Source organism: Sturnus vulgaris, chromosome 19 (assembly GCF_052056855.1).
Source record: "Sturnus vulgaris isolate bStuVul1 chromosome 19, bStuVul1.hap1, whole genome shotgun sequence".
Taxonomy (NCBI): Eukaryota; Metazoa; Chordata; class Aves; order Passeriformes; family Sturnidae; genus Sturnus; species Sturnus vulgaris.
In genome coordinates this window covers 11,913,987-11,928,238 of record NC_142261.1, presented here as the reverse complement: position 1 = coordinate 11,928,238, position 14,252 = coordinate 11,913,987, and the positions used below count along the sequence as shown (strand labels likewise).

Genomic DNA, 14,252 nt, shown 5'->3' with positions numbered 1-14,252 from the left:
TATTGAAGTCAGTAGGAATTTTGCTGCAGTAACAGTCTCTGTTTAAATGGATGCCTGTTGATAAGCAAGTAAAATAATGAGTATTTTGCATTGTCTTGCTCCAACAAGCACCTCAGAGCTTTCATCCTTATTCCACCAAAAGCAACTCTCCAGTCCTTCATGTGTTTAATTAAGGTATCAGCCAGTGTCCCCCTCAGCAGGCTCAAGAACAAGGCCCAATTAAAGATGCAAACCCAAAAAAGCCCAAATGCCTTCAAGTTGGTTCAAATTGCTCCTGAGCTTCATCTTCTCTCCAAGGCTCAAGTGAGATAGTGCTAACTCAATGTCCAATTTCAAAACACCCCTTCATCAGAACCATGGCACCTCGGGAGGTACCTCAATCACAATTAAAAATACTGGAATGAAAGGGATTCTAGCACCTTCTTTGTACTCCTCTGAAGTGAGGGGTGAATGATGGACCCTACTACAGGGTGAAGTGCCTCAAAGACTGGGAGAGGTGAAAGTTCCCAATTCTCCCTGCATTCCCATTCCCAGGTATTTGGATACATTGATTTTGGCAACTCTAACCAACAGGTAGCTTGGCTGAGGGATTCCTTGAGGAAAAGATTCAGGAGAAACTAATAGTAGCAGAAAAGAGCCCTTTCACATGGCAAAAAGGAATATAAATAGAACACAATGGCCAAAAATAAAACACAAATGGAACGGGGAAAAGAAAATTTTCTATTACATAGCAAAAAGCTACACCATAAAACACAAGGAAAAACAGATGGGGGTAAACCAAAACCAGAGTTTGAAACAATCCTAATGCTGGTAGAAGAATGCAGAGTAGAAAATTAACCTCACTGATTTCATCCAAATGTTCTTTTGGGCTGCTCGATATACGAGTGCAGCTATGAAAAATGTGACTAATGTGTCCCAAAATGGATCTGGAAGCACTTTTAGACTTAGCATGTAGGAAACCCATTCTGAGCATCCTCATGATCAGTTCCCAAACTCTTCTGCTGGAAACCCGACTTTCCAATTTACCAACCCACGCCCATCTGTGGACCCCTCACAGAAATGGAGCTGCAGAGAGCTTTTACCTTCATTTTTAGGGCTTTATTTAGGAAATTATCCCTCAAGAAAGTGGGTTAAGCTGCTGGAGTGTGTAGTTCTGCAGCTCAGCACTGTTATCTGTAACAAAATTAACATTTCACCATCCTCACTGCTTCTGCCTCACCTTCTATATTAAGTGCATGCAAATGTCATACCAAGGGAACAGAAACAAGCCAAAGGGTTGTATTGTAAGGAAAACATTTTAATGAACATTTATAAAAAGCAGCAACTAGAAAAAGCCAAACTGTTTCTAGTAATTTGATTTTTAAAGCCAAAAATCTCCCATCCCTTAGCTCAAGGTTCCACTGGCTTGCATCAGCCCAGGCCCATTAATTAAAGCAGCTGCTCTACCAAGGAAACAGATTACTGTGAGTACAGGAGAAAAAAAATATCTTTTCCATAAGAATTCAGGAGGAATTATGATGCAATTTGGGAAGGCTCTGCTCCATCAGCCCTATTATGCCACAAAGGACAAACCACAGATAAAACAATGGCTCCAGCTGCAGACAGAGGTGAGAAAACAATACTGGAGGATGCTGGAAATTGATCTGTTTGCTCCTTGGAATGAAAAAAAACCTGTAACACACTGCAAGCAGCAGAAAGGAGAGGCATCCCCTCGACTCCAGGCACTGATGGTGACAGCCTGAAGAGGAAAAATGAAATCTTCAAGAAAGTTTAGTAGAAAGAAGGATGGGTTTGCCTGGCCTTAGTAGAAAAGTAGGATTTAGAAGCTCAAAATGACTGCCTGAGAACACTGAAGGCATCACTGAGCACATCCCTGCAGCTGCAAAACCCTCAGGTAAACCAAGAGCTCCAGGGCCAGGCAGGCTGGAAAAGCAGCTTCCACAAAGAGTCAGAGCAGGCTTCTACCCCTGGTTTCACCTGAAAGGCTTTTTTCAGGAGCTGACAGAAAAGCCAAGCTGGCTGTCACTAAAAGAACCTTACCTAAGCCCCGTGGTCATCTGTCACCCCAGCCCTCTGAAGTCATGATGTCATTCCTGTGCTCAGGGTGGAGAGAGGAGCCCTGACACTGCTCCCTAACAATGACAGGAATGAGTGAAGAGAGCACAAAAGGTTGGGGAAGGCTGAAGAAAAAAGCAATTCTTTTCACCTTCTGCTTTGTTTGACATCTTGGCTCGCAGTCACTGGGAGGGGAGGGAGAAACCTATGAAAGTTGTGCCATCGTGGAAGTGAAATTTAGGCAATTAAACAAGGCAGGGGTTTATTCAGGCTGCTGGAAGTCTTCACTTTGTTAACTTTGATTCATTTTCATTACTAATTAATATTTTGGTTTCCTCGGGTCTGCACATTGAATTAAGATGCAAGAGCTAATAATAAATACCTTGAGAATAACCCACAAGCCCTATAGCAAAAAATCCAAATTAGATGAGAGTTGACATGAAGTTTTAAAAAGTGCAGGAAAGTGTTTTCAAGCCTTTCGGGCTAGTTTCACACATCATTATGAAACTAAAGAGAGTGGCAAGCCCAGCTTCTAAAAAGTCATTTGCAGGTCACCTTTGAGCAGGAGCAAAGTGGAGTGGGAGGTGATGGAAGAGAACAAAGGAACTCACCAGAAAGGAGCAGCTACTTGTGTGTACATGTTGCTCAAAATGACTTAAACTGAAAGGCCCCAATTGTTTGTGAGTGCTCCCACAAGACTCACCAGAATGGAGACAACTGAATAAAATCATTTCAGCACGAGAAATAAATGTCCAGATCCCCCTAACAAACCACAAAGGATATTCAGGAAGTTCTTCCTTAGTTTCTTATTGCCTTTATCGAGCATCACTTGGGGAAACACCACCTGTGCCAGGTGTGCTCCACCCTGAAAAGGGAGGAAATGTCAATCTGTTGGTTTACCAAGGCACTCAGCAGATGAATCTCACCAGTCCTAATTCTTCAAGCCTCAAGAAAAGCTGGCAGTGCTTAGTGGGGAAGGACGAAAACATCTGAAATTAAAATTCCTAGAGAACCAAGGGCTGATTTCCCAGTGTGTAAGAGGTACATGGACTCCTCACAGCACCTGCTACATCAGTTTGTGGCCAAGCTCTTCACTAACAGGCCACCACTCAGTCATGGAAAACTGAAGAAAAAAGGAAAGGAAAAGGTGGGATATTATAGTTCTGGGTCTTGGGAAGGGTCGTCTGACTCTGGGCCTCTTCTGTTTATTTGTTTTCAGAGCCACCACCAGCAGCAGTGAAGCCACGGTGCTTTTTATGCCAACATTAAAATATTAACACATCCTCCTCAAAGCCTGCTTGGTGTGGTTTTAGGGGTGAGCTGTGAGGTGAGATGGGCACCACCAGCACCAGGTAAATTCACCACAGGGCTCAGGAACAGCCACAGGTGAGTATTTCAGAACCAGTCAGGCAGCAACAGTTTCACAACATGCCATGGGCATGGCACACCACGGGATGCTCTGCAATGACAAGGTCAAACAAGGACCAGATGCATGTTCTGAGATCACTCTGTCCAGGAGGACCCAACAAAAAATAGTAGCAAAGAAGTAGCAATTTTACTGTCTGAACATGCATTTGCTTAAAAAAACAACCCAGATAAATCCAGATTTTATTAAGAGAAAGTGAAGCAATCCAGGCATTCTGCACAGTAATGACAGCATTAGGCACAGTGAGCCTCATCACCAGTAGGAATTTCTAAAAGCCAAGCAAGCAGCTATATAATTGCTTTAAGTATGCTATGACTTAGGGCTGAAACTCCATTTGAATGGAGGATGAGGGGGAGAACATCATCCCTTTAGAGAAGATCCTTCGAGACGTGTAACTGTAGAAAGGCTGGCAAATACAACATTGATTGGGAGTGAGGTAACCACAAACACCACTGGCTCAAATGAAAAGGGATTCAGGGGCTGACCCAGAAAACAAGCCTCGTAACCACTGGGATGAAATTTTAATGACAAACACAAGAAGCTCAGCGTGCAGGCCAGATTGAATTATCTGATGTCAGGCTTGCACAAAGGGGAGCTGCTCGCAGGCACCTTCGCTCCCAGCTCAGGTTGCACTTAATCAATCCTTGATATTCTGCCATCTCCTGGCTTCAGCCTGGGCAGCAGCGTGTGCAGAAGTGGAGAGTGCATGGAACACAGGGCATTTCTGTGTGCTGTACCTTTGCTTCCTTCACAGATTAATAAAGAGCTGCTCCTGAACCAGTTCAAAGTGTGCCTCTATAAATCACACACCTGCAGCTGCTGGTTTAAGTCACTCTGCTCACAACATGTATAAATTTCCCTTTCAGAAAAATTAAAAAGCTCTACAGCAACTAAAATAAAAATGATTCCACTTTGCAGCAGAGTTTGAAGCAGGACAGTGAAGATGACAAGAGCACACCTAGCACAGCACAGGTTCAAATCAAACAGTGATTCCAGGCTTGCTCCAAGATTCCCAAACACTGCAACCCCAGCATTCCTGCTCTCTCACACTAGAACTTAATCTGGCTGCTGCCAGAAAAAGAATTAAGGATGCTTCTATAAATACATTAGCAATAAAAGGATTGCTAAGGAGAATCTTCATCTTTATTGGATCAGGGAGAAACAGTGACAAAAGATGAGGAAAAGGCTGAGGGAATGAAGGCCTTGTGCTCAGAGTACCCAGGCTGGAACACAGGGACAGGAGCAGAATGAAAGGCCCATGATCCAAGGGGAAGTGACTGGCATCCTGCTGCAAAACTAGGACACACAATTCCATGGGGTGGGATGGGATCCAGCCCAGGGTGCTGAGAGAGGGGCAGAGCTCACCCAGATATTTCCCACCTTTCCCAGCAGGAAAAGCTTCAGACATCATTATGAAACTAAGGAGAGTGGCAAGCCCAGCTTCTAAGAAGTCTTTTGCAGGTCACCTTTGAGCAGGAGGTGATGGAAGAGAACAAAGGACCTCACCAGAAAGGAGCAGCTCCTTGTGTTGAGGTGCTGCTCAAAATGACTTAAACTGAAAGGCCCCAGTTGGACCCAGGCACTGAAGTCCCTCCAGGAGCTGGGCTGGAAGGAGGATCCAGGGAAATGCAGGATCTCAGCCTGACCTCAGTGCCACAACATCTGCAACAGAACATCACCAGGGCAGGGTCCTACCTGGGCCACCACCACCCCAGCGAATGCCAAAATCCTGGGAGGAGTGGCTGCACAAGGTGGGCAAGGCCCTGGGGGTGCTGGTGACAGCAGCTGGTGACCAGCCCAGCTGTGCCCAGCTGTGCAACAAGGCCAAGGGCACTGGGCTGTCCCAGTGACAAGCACTGGGCACTCCTGGGGCACCTCCAATCCTCTGTCCAGTTCTGGGCCCCTCAGGACAAAAAGGACCTGGAGGGGCTGGAGCACCAGAAGTGGCTGAGGGAAATATGATCAAAAACCTGCTAAAAACTGAGCAGCCCTGAGTGTCCAGTGCAGCAACCTGAGACAGAAGAAAGGTGATGGCCCAAAACCCTGGACAGAAAAACCTTGGGAAATGCCCCACAGGTCTGGATTAGCAGCACCAAACCTTGCAAACTCACACACCAGCTCAGCCCAGACACACAGGTCCCTCTGCAATCACTCATTATTGCCATGCAAAACTGAGCACACGAGTGTTTGTGAAACAGGAGAGAGAATCATTAAATGTAACAGATAATTGATATTTATACTGAGAGGAGAATTGACTTTGTAAACCTCAGCTATTAAATTACTTCTTCAGTACTGAAAGAATGCAACAGTTTGCTATTGATCACCAGATTCATTACACTTTTATGACAAATCTGAAAGCACAGTGCCATTAAGTACAATTTTATAAGCTGGGAGAGACAGGGGACAGTTATGGTTGGATTTAAAAAATAAAAACACAGCAAACAACAAAACCCCGACAAAATATTCCCTAATATCCTAAATACTTACCAAATGCACATAAAGTATTTCCCTGCACAATTTGCTGATGCCCTTGGAAGTTTTAGTTATAGCTTGAAGTCTCCCTTGTTTGATATTTACCAAATTAAGAGACAAAGCAGAATGAAGGACAAGCAGTAAACAGGAAAGGATATAACATAATTTTTGTGTTCTAATACTCTAAACTTTTCATTTACTCACCAGGTAAATTCAAACAGCTGAATTCTAATTTCCTCATGTTGTTTTACCAAATACATGCCCACAGCTTCATAAAGAGATAATTTATTTCTCAGAGAAATTACTGGGAAGTAATTTAAATGAACATGACTTTTTCTAAAGGATATACAATGCAGATTTCCCTCAGTGGTCTCTTATCTACTTATCTATTTTCAGGAACTTGAATTATTTAATTGTATCACACTCCTGAAGTAAATTCACCAAGAGAATCAGGAGATACTGGAGGAACTGGAGGACCAATGTGAAAAGAGTGTGTGCAACTGTCACAACCCAATTTCTGTAATACACCAAGTCAAAATATGGACTATTTGAGTTTAATACTTCAGAAATGTAATTTAATCTGCATAACTCCTATCTACTGCATGTTTGGATATAAATACAAAGGAGAAAATGAAGGAAAAGAAGAGCTGGAGTTTTTGGCAGCAGCATGGAGACAACTGGGTTTGCTGTGTGAGTTTACAATCTTGCTCTCAGTTATCCAGGAGCATTTAAAAGCATTTCCATGAATTAAAGTTTTCCAGGCATCTTTCTTATAACCAGTCTGTGAATTTCAAAGTATTTTAGAAGCAGTTTTCTCTAATCCTGCACCATTAACATGAAGTGCTACCATAAAACACTGAACTCTGGTATGTCAAGGACAATGTCCCAGCTCCCCAGGATATAAAACATAATTTTAATTTACTCATGTGATTTCTGGAGGGTTACTAATTATTGAGCCTGTGAAATTCAAACACACTACAGCCTCACACTTACTGAGAGAATCACTGTAACCTCTTCTAAAAATCTGTGAGGCTCTAAAAATTGTATTTAAGAGTTATAAACCACATGAATACTTAACATTAAACCAAGGTCCAGAAAATTTCTATATTAGGAAAAGAGAAGTTTGAGTTTATCTATTCTGAGTGGGTTATTTTCCTTCCAGGCTGTCTTTTAATTAAGAATGGAGAAAAGTAATTTTTGTTCTGTGATAAGATATCCTTGTGATTAAGAGATTTTTGTGGAAAAACATAAAGGAGAAAAAAAAACAAAAAGGGGATCAGAAAGCACCTGAGTTTTTACAGGGACTATTTGTACATGAGGTAACTTTTAAACAGTTCCATAAAAATCTGAACTGCTGGGGCAAATATTAGATAATCATCCTTATCAGCCACTTAAGGAGAAGCCTGTCCCAGGAACTGCAGGTGAATCCATTCTTATGCTTCAAAGAGGTGCTGCTTGGAATTTATTAAAAGAAGCACCTGAGATTTCAGATGGTGAAGGTGGACTGGGCATTACACACTCTAGTGAAGATAAAATGAGCATTACACACTGTAAAAGATGGAGTAGGCAATACACAGCCTGGTAAAGGCAGAGTGGGAATCACACACACTGTAAAAGATGGAGTGGGAATTACACACTCTGGTAAGGATGGAGTGGGCACTACCCACTGCTGCATTACACACTCTGGTAAACGTGGAGTGGGAATTACACACTCAATGAAAGATGGAGTGAACATTACACACTCTTGTAAATGTGGAGTGAACATTACACACTCTACAGAAGGTGGAGTGGGCATTGCACCCTCTGGTAAACCTGGAGTGAACCTTACACACTCCACAGGAGATGGGGTGGGCATTACACCCTCTGGTAAACCAGGAGTGAACCTTACACCCTCTGGTAAACCTGGAGTGAACCTTACACCCTCTGGTAAACCTGGAGTGAACCTTACACACTGTACAGGAGATGGGGAGGGCATTACACCCTCTGGTAAACCTGGAGTGAACCTTACACACTCCACAGGAGATGGGGTGGGCATTACACCCTCTGGTAAACCTGGAGTGAACCTTACACACTGTACAGGAGATGGGGTGGGCATTACACCCTCTGGTAAACCTGGAGTGAACCTTACACACTGTACAGGAGATGGGGTGGGCATTACACCCTCTGGTAAACCTGGAGTGAACCTTACACACTGTACAGGAGATGGGGTGGGCATTACACCCTCTGGTAAACCTGGAGTGAACCTTACACACTGCACAGGAGATGGGGTGAACCTTACACAGTGCACAGGAGATGGAGTGAACCTTACACAGTGCACAGGAGATGGGGTGAACCTTACACCCTGCACAGGAGAAGTGTGGGCCCTGCCCAGCCCGGTGCTCACCCAGCCATGACCACGCCGTCGCAGCAGCTCACGGCACACAGGACCCGGCCGGGCTCGTAGCGCAGTTGGCTCACGGCACCCACGCGGTTCTGCAGAGAGGACACAGGGGTTCATCCCGGTTCATCCATTCCTTCATCCACCAAAATCTGCTGCTGCCCAACTCCCAGCTTTGCTAATGCTGCTGAGAGAAGACACATCTACCCCAAAATCCCCCCAGCAGCTGTCAACTGGAAAAGAGAAGCTGCAAAACACAACATCAACTCTCCTCTCCCACTTGCTCGAGCCAGGTTCCCATTTTTCCCCAGCACCTGGATCCCTGTAAGGAAATTCCCTCTCACCTTCCAGTTGGTTTTCAGCATGTGCTCTCTGGCTCTGCAGTTTTTGAGGGCAAGTTTCCAGCAGGAATGGTCAGAGATGCTCGTGTCCAACAGGTATCCCTCCTGCTGGCACAGCCTGTACCACAACACTTCATCTTCTGCAAGGATTTTCCACGTCCTGCTGACCTACAAATCAATGTTTAGTTATGGATCTCTCAGAAATGTATAAGGAAACATTAGATTTCATATAAAATATGAAATATTTCTATTCATAAATAAGGAAATATAAACGTATCAATTAATACAGGCCTGTACAAAGATGAAAGTCTTACTTAAACAAATATATTTGTTCACTATTTATACACCTGAGTGTATAAAAACCCCAGACCTTTAACAAAAGGCTTGTTTTCTGTGGGTTCTGCAGGAAATAACTGACTTTATACTCCAATAAAACTCCACATAACGTGCACACCAGTTTAGTGGTCACACTGTCAACCTGAAATATCAGTGACTGGAAACTTTTGACAGGAAAAGCAGCAAGAAAACAATTAAGAGAGAATTGTGATCTTAGAGCAAAAATATGAATTTATTTTCACGTTTGTAGCTCAGAAACCCTCTCAGATCACAGCACCACATCTCTGAAGTCCCACTGACAACGCCTGATTAGGGGTATGACATTAGTGATTTATAACCTATTGTATTACAGTATGCATAAATAGGAATGAATTATTAAGTTTTTCAAGCAGCCTCAAGTTGCTGCCCATTCCAGAGAGAACAGCTTCATCACAATCAATTGTGGGCTCAGAATTAAAGATTCAAGAGCTAGGAGCCAACTTAAGTAGCTTTTTTTTTTCCTCTGTAATTCTTAATTTAAAAAAACAGACGTAACCAATGAAAGCCACGACTGGTGAAAGCAGCAATCAATTGTGCTCTGTTTCTAAAGAGATTAAAAGCACCTTCTGAGACTGACATCATTTTTAGTAAGTTACAATTAAGCATCTAATGTTCATTTCAGTCCCCAGATTATGCCAAGAATACAAGCCTCCCATGGACACAAACTCTCCCAGGACCATCTCTTTATATTCATTTGTCATTTTTTCCATAGTCACACACATAAAAAATGTTTAATATGATGAAAGAAGGGGTGATCTGAGTAACCTGACAGTGTTTTTAAGATTTAAGACCTGCACAGAAGAGGAGTGCTCAAATAGGAATATCTAAATGCAGCAAAATGAATGTTCTTAATCAGCCAGACACCTCAGTGCAAAGTGGCAGAGGTAGACAACCCCCTTCCATCCTCTGACAAAAGAAATAACCTGCACAGGGCAAGAATAATGCCCTGAAGTGACAGAACCAGCACTGAGGCTTCTCCAGCAACACACATCACCCTGGAATCCGAGTGCTGAGTGCTCCTGTCCCTAGAGGGACACACTCAGCAACTTCAAAAGCACCAAAAAGAAGCAATCCCAAATCCAAACCATTAGGAATTTGCTCTCAATTTGATTTGAAAGTAGGATAAATATCTGTGTTATTGCTCCAATAATACAAAAAAAAAAAAGCCCCAAAGTAGCTTTCTGCTGACACACCAAAAGAGCAGCTGTGGTGCAGGAGTGGAGCTCCCCAGGCAGAACCTCTGTCCCCTCCCCAAACAGCAGCACATTCTCCTGACAGGGACAGCCTGAGAACACGCACGGGGAAGCACAGCCAAACCAGGCCAGCTTTTGCCTTGCTTTCCAAAAGAAAAATCAAAAATAAACACACACCTTTCAGTCTGCCAAAACAGACAATATTGCACAGACCTTTCAAGTTTCAAGGTCTTAAAAGCATTTTATACAGACAGTAAAACAAAAGAAAAGGGTGGGGGGGGAGCTACATAAAATTTCGACTGCCTTTTCAACTTTCAGGGGGAATAAAGATCCTATCCTACCCTGATTTTTTTTCAATCAAATTACAGCAAACCCTGCTGCTTTACAAGCCTGAATTTCCAAAGGGTCCCTAACCCAGCCTTTTCTTCCAGCCCCACACTCGCATGCCAATCCCTTGTAAAACCCCACTGAGCGAGGCTCAGCTGCACGAAATCACTAATAAAGAGTCTCAAGCATTTCACTTTACAGCACCACTGTGAGCTGCAGCATTAAAACCAGCCATTGGCTTCAAGTCAGCTTTATTAGATCTGCTTGACTTGGAGTTTCAGGTGAGGCCCCAAAAGCCAGGGCATTATGGTTTTATTTACATGCACCCAAAAGCTGGGTGCTGGAGAGGAGCTGAGATGTGCAAAGCTCTTGTTAAAACTGTTTCCAAATCTAAACTGCACAGAAACTCCAGCAAGGATCAATGACAGCATCTTACAGACTTGTTTATAGATTTGGAGTCTTGAATTTAATTTTGTCTTCAGTGTTCCTATTATCTTTTTACAAGTGTTCTCAGCAAAGAAAGTTTGGGTTCCCCTGAGCTCCACACAGGGACAGTTTTATATTTTATAGTTCAGCAAGCAATAATGTTCTGAAGGACTTCAAAGGCTTTTGCTGACATAGGCTTTGCTATTTGGTTTTGCCTCTGGGGGATATTTTTCCCCCTAAAAAAACTCCACCTCTTCCATCAAATCCAAAATTTCTTCTAATCCCATCTAAATCAACTGGCTCAAATCCTAATGAAGGTTTATTCATCCCTCTGCATCTGATAATGGTTTTTATTTCACTAGGTTTATTTTCTTCCCCAGACACACAAAGGCAGAGTCAAGGCTCATTTGCTGAGACCAGGGGCCTCAATTAGAACTAGCTGGACTTTGAGCTCAGTACAAAAAATAGTGCCAAGTGTTTAATCCAAAGCCATTCTGATGGAAGCTGCTCATCTTTTCTGTCCAAAGCTCTGAGCACAAAATGGTTTGGGCTGGAAGGGACCTTAAAGACCACCCAGTGCCACCCCCTGCCATGGGCAGGGACATCTTCCACTGTCTGGAGTGTCCAGTCTGGCCTTGGACACTTCCAGGGATCCAGGGGCAGCCACAGCTGCTCTGAGAATTCCATCCCAGCCCCTCCCCAGAATAATTGGAACAATTCCTTCCCAATATCCCATCCAGCCCTGCCCTCTGGCAGTGGAAGCCATTCCCTGTGTCCTGTCCCTCCATCCCTTGTCCCCAGTCCCTCTCCAGCTCTCCTGGAGCCCCTTTAGGCCCTGGAAGGGGCTCTGAGCTCTCCCTGGATCCTTCTCCTCTCCAGGTGAGCACCCCCAGCTCTCCCAGCCTGGCTCCAGAGCAGAGGGGCTCCAGCCCCGGGAGCAGCTCCTCCTCTGTCTCACTCCAGCAGCTCCAGGTCCTTCTCATGTTGGGGATCCCAGGGTTGGGGGCAGCTCTGCAGGTGGGGTCTCACCTGGGCAGGGCAGAGGGGCAGAATCCCCCCCTCCTTTCCTGGTGCCCTGCTGGGGGCACAGCCCAGGCCAGGGATATCCTTACCCTTATCCTTCCATTTCCCTGCTCTCTCTGGGAATCACAAGGAGGATGGATGATGGCTTTTACCCATAAACAACCTTGATGCAAACCCATGCTCCAAAAACCACATTCCATTTTCTTTTTGTAAATGTATAAACATTAAAGCCTCAACAGTTTGACAATCCCAGAAGCCCTGGAGGCAGGCAGCTGAAATTCTTGATTTATGCACGACAATTCATCCCTAAATTCCTAGAAACAGTCTCCCTTGCCCTAGATACATACACAATTCCTGTGTTGGTAAACACTTCTGAACCTTCTCTAAGAAGAAAACCTAACAGGTCAAGGGAATTTCCCACTGATCTGCTCAGAAACAAAACTTCCAGAATTCAGTGCTGCTGAATTCAAACACATCCCCTCATCACCAAGCTGAACCATAAAGGCCAGGTCCTCAGGCCATGGGAAAAATTAATGTATCTACAGTATCAGCCCCAAATCACACAAGGACATTTCAGTTTGTCACAAGTGTCCCAAGGGATTGTTCTTCCTTTCCCTCTACATCCTGACCAAGAGGAAGGAGTGACTGCTCCCAAACCTGCTCACAGCCACAGGAGAGCCACTCATGGCACAGATATTTCTGCCAATGGTCAGAACACAATTAAAAAGTGCTCACAGGGCAAAATTCTGCATTACTCTGGCCTGTTCTGTGCTACATTAAACCCTGGATACTTTTCTCCCTGAATTCCAAACGTGGGATATCAGCAGGGACTGGTCTGGTGGATGCTACTGGATGTCACCCCCCTACTGCAGACCCAGCAGAGCTCAGGCACTGAGGACAATTATTTACAGGCTTTTGTATTTCCAGTGCCACACAGACAGGTTGTGGATTACAGCACTAATTCCAAAAATCAAAGAAAAGCTGTGGGGAAGCGAGGGAGAGGGAAATATCAAGGTGAAATTAAAGTTCTCCAGACAGTCTGTGGTGTGATTAAATCTCAGAGAGGCTCTGCAGTCAGGCTCCTTTCCTGTGAGCTGGTTACCAATTTGGCATAAAGAACTAAGCAAACAGGTTTTCTCCAAAGGCACTCACATGGATCATGATGCCAATTCCACCAACTGGCCCAATTTCACTGAAATCCCAAGGCACCTTAATAAAAAAAACCTTTCTAGGATAACACCATAAAGCAGCAGGGTTTTCCATGGAACAGAAGAGGGCTCCCCCCCTTCAGAAACAAAACCACCAAGAGAAAAATGAAAATTCTATTTATTTTTATGGCTCTGCTTTTCATTTGAACACTTAAAAAGAAGCCAGCTCTGCACTGGATATTCATCTGATTGGGGAAGCCCTGTAAAACACTGGGCACTTGCTCAGCTACCTGTCAGCTGCCACAAAGGAACAATGCCTTGGGAAGAGGAGAATGAGAAATGTGGAAAATCGTCTGTGTTAAACACATCTTATGAAAACATGTTCAAGCTTAAAAGTAAAGTGGAGAGAAATCCAGTGCAGCCCCAAGCACAGGGAAAAGGACCAGTCCTACAGCAGCCAATCTTTTTACTATGCCATAAGGTAAACTGATCATGCCTGAGGAGGGGGGAAGAGAGAGTGAAAGGATAACCTTAAACTAATCCACTTCAAAAATGCAACCCTGTTCCATGTCATGGGCTGTGGCCTTTACTGATGGCATATCTGTACCCCAAGGGACAGAAATTTGAGCATATCTGAAAGCCTTCCTGTCCTGGACAGTGTCAGAAAACAATCCTAGAGAATTCTCCCCTCTGCAAAAGCAGCCCTGCATGAGGAATTAATTTTCTTTAAACAGTCCCTGCTCCTAAAAGGCATTAGCAAGTCAAAGATTTAAGCAATAACCACTTGAAGCTATTTAACACTGCAACACACTCATACTGAACATTAAAAGCCCAATTTCCTTTCAAAGCCTGGGCTATTTGCAGAATATTTGACTTTAGTTTACCATCCTTAACAGCCCCTGTCCATCACTTCTCAGTTTTCACACATTAACATTTTTCTCTTCCACTCAAACCATGCCCTAGACTGTTTGTAACACAAAAAATGGTTTTGTTTGGATTTTTGTGAAGTTGCAAGATGTGCTCTGCATATAGGAGTTAATGAACATCAGCCTGGAATCCTAAATAGTGGCCATAGGAGAAGCTGGAATT

General features: G+C 44.0%; 1 protein-coding gene across 6 annotated transcripts in view; it reads right to left on the bottom strand.

Annotated features, from left to right (window-relative positions):
• The window catches only part of FBXW8 (F-box and WD repeat domain containing 8), a 53,255-nt gene that overhangs the window by 33,949 nt on the left and 5,054 nt on the right, over positions 1-14,252 (bottom strand). For all 6 annotated transcript variants that reach the window (XR_015807718.1, XR_015807719.1, XM_088176300.1 and 3 more), the window contains exons 3-4: positions 8,675-8,839; positions 8,337-8,425 (exon numbers count right to left, since the gene is read on the bottom strand). Coding sequence is in view for 4 of the 6 variants with exons in the window: in XM_088176300.1 (XP_088032426.1) it covers positions 8,337-8,425; positions 8,675-8,839 (254 nt within the window). In the remaining 2 variants the exon portion in view is untranslated. The remainder of the gene's footprint in view (positions 1-8,336; positions 8,426-8,674; positions 8,840-14,252) is intronic.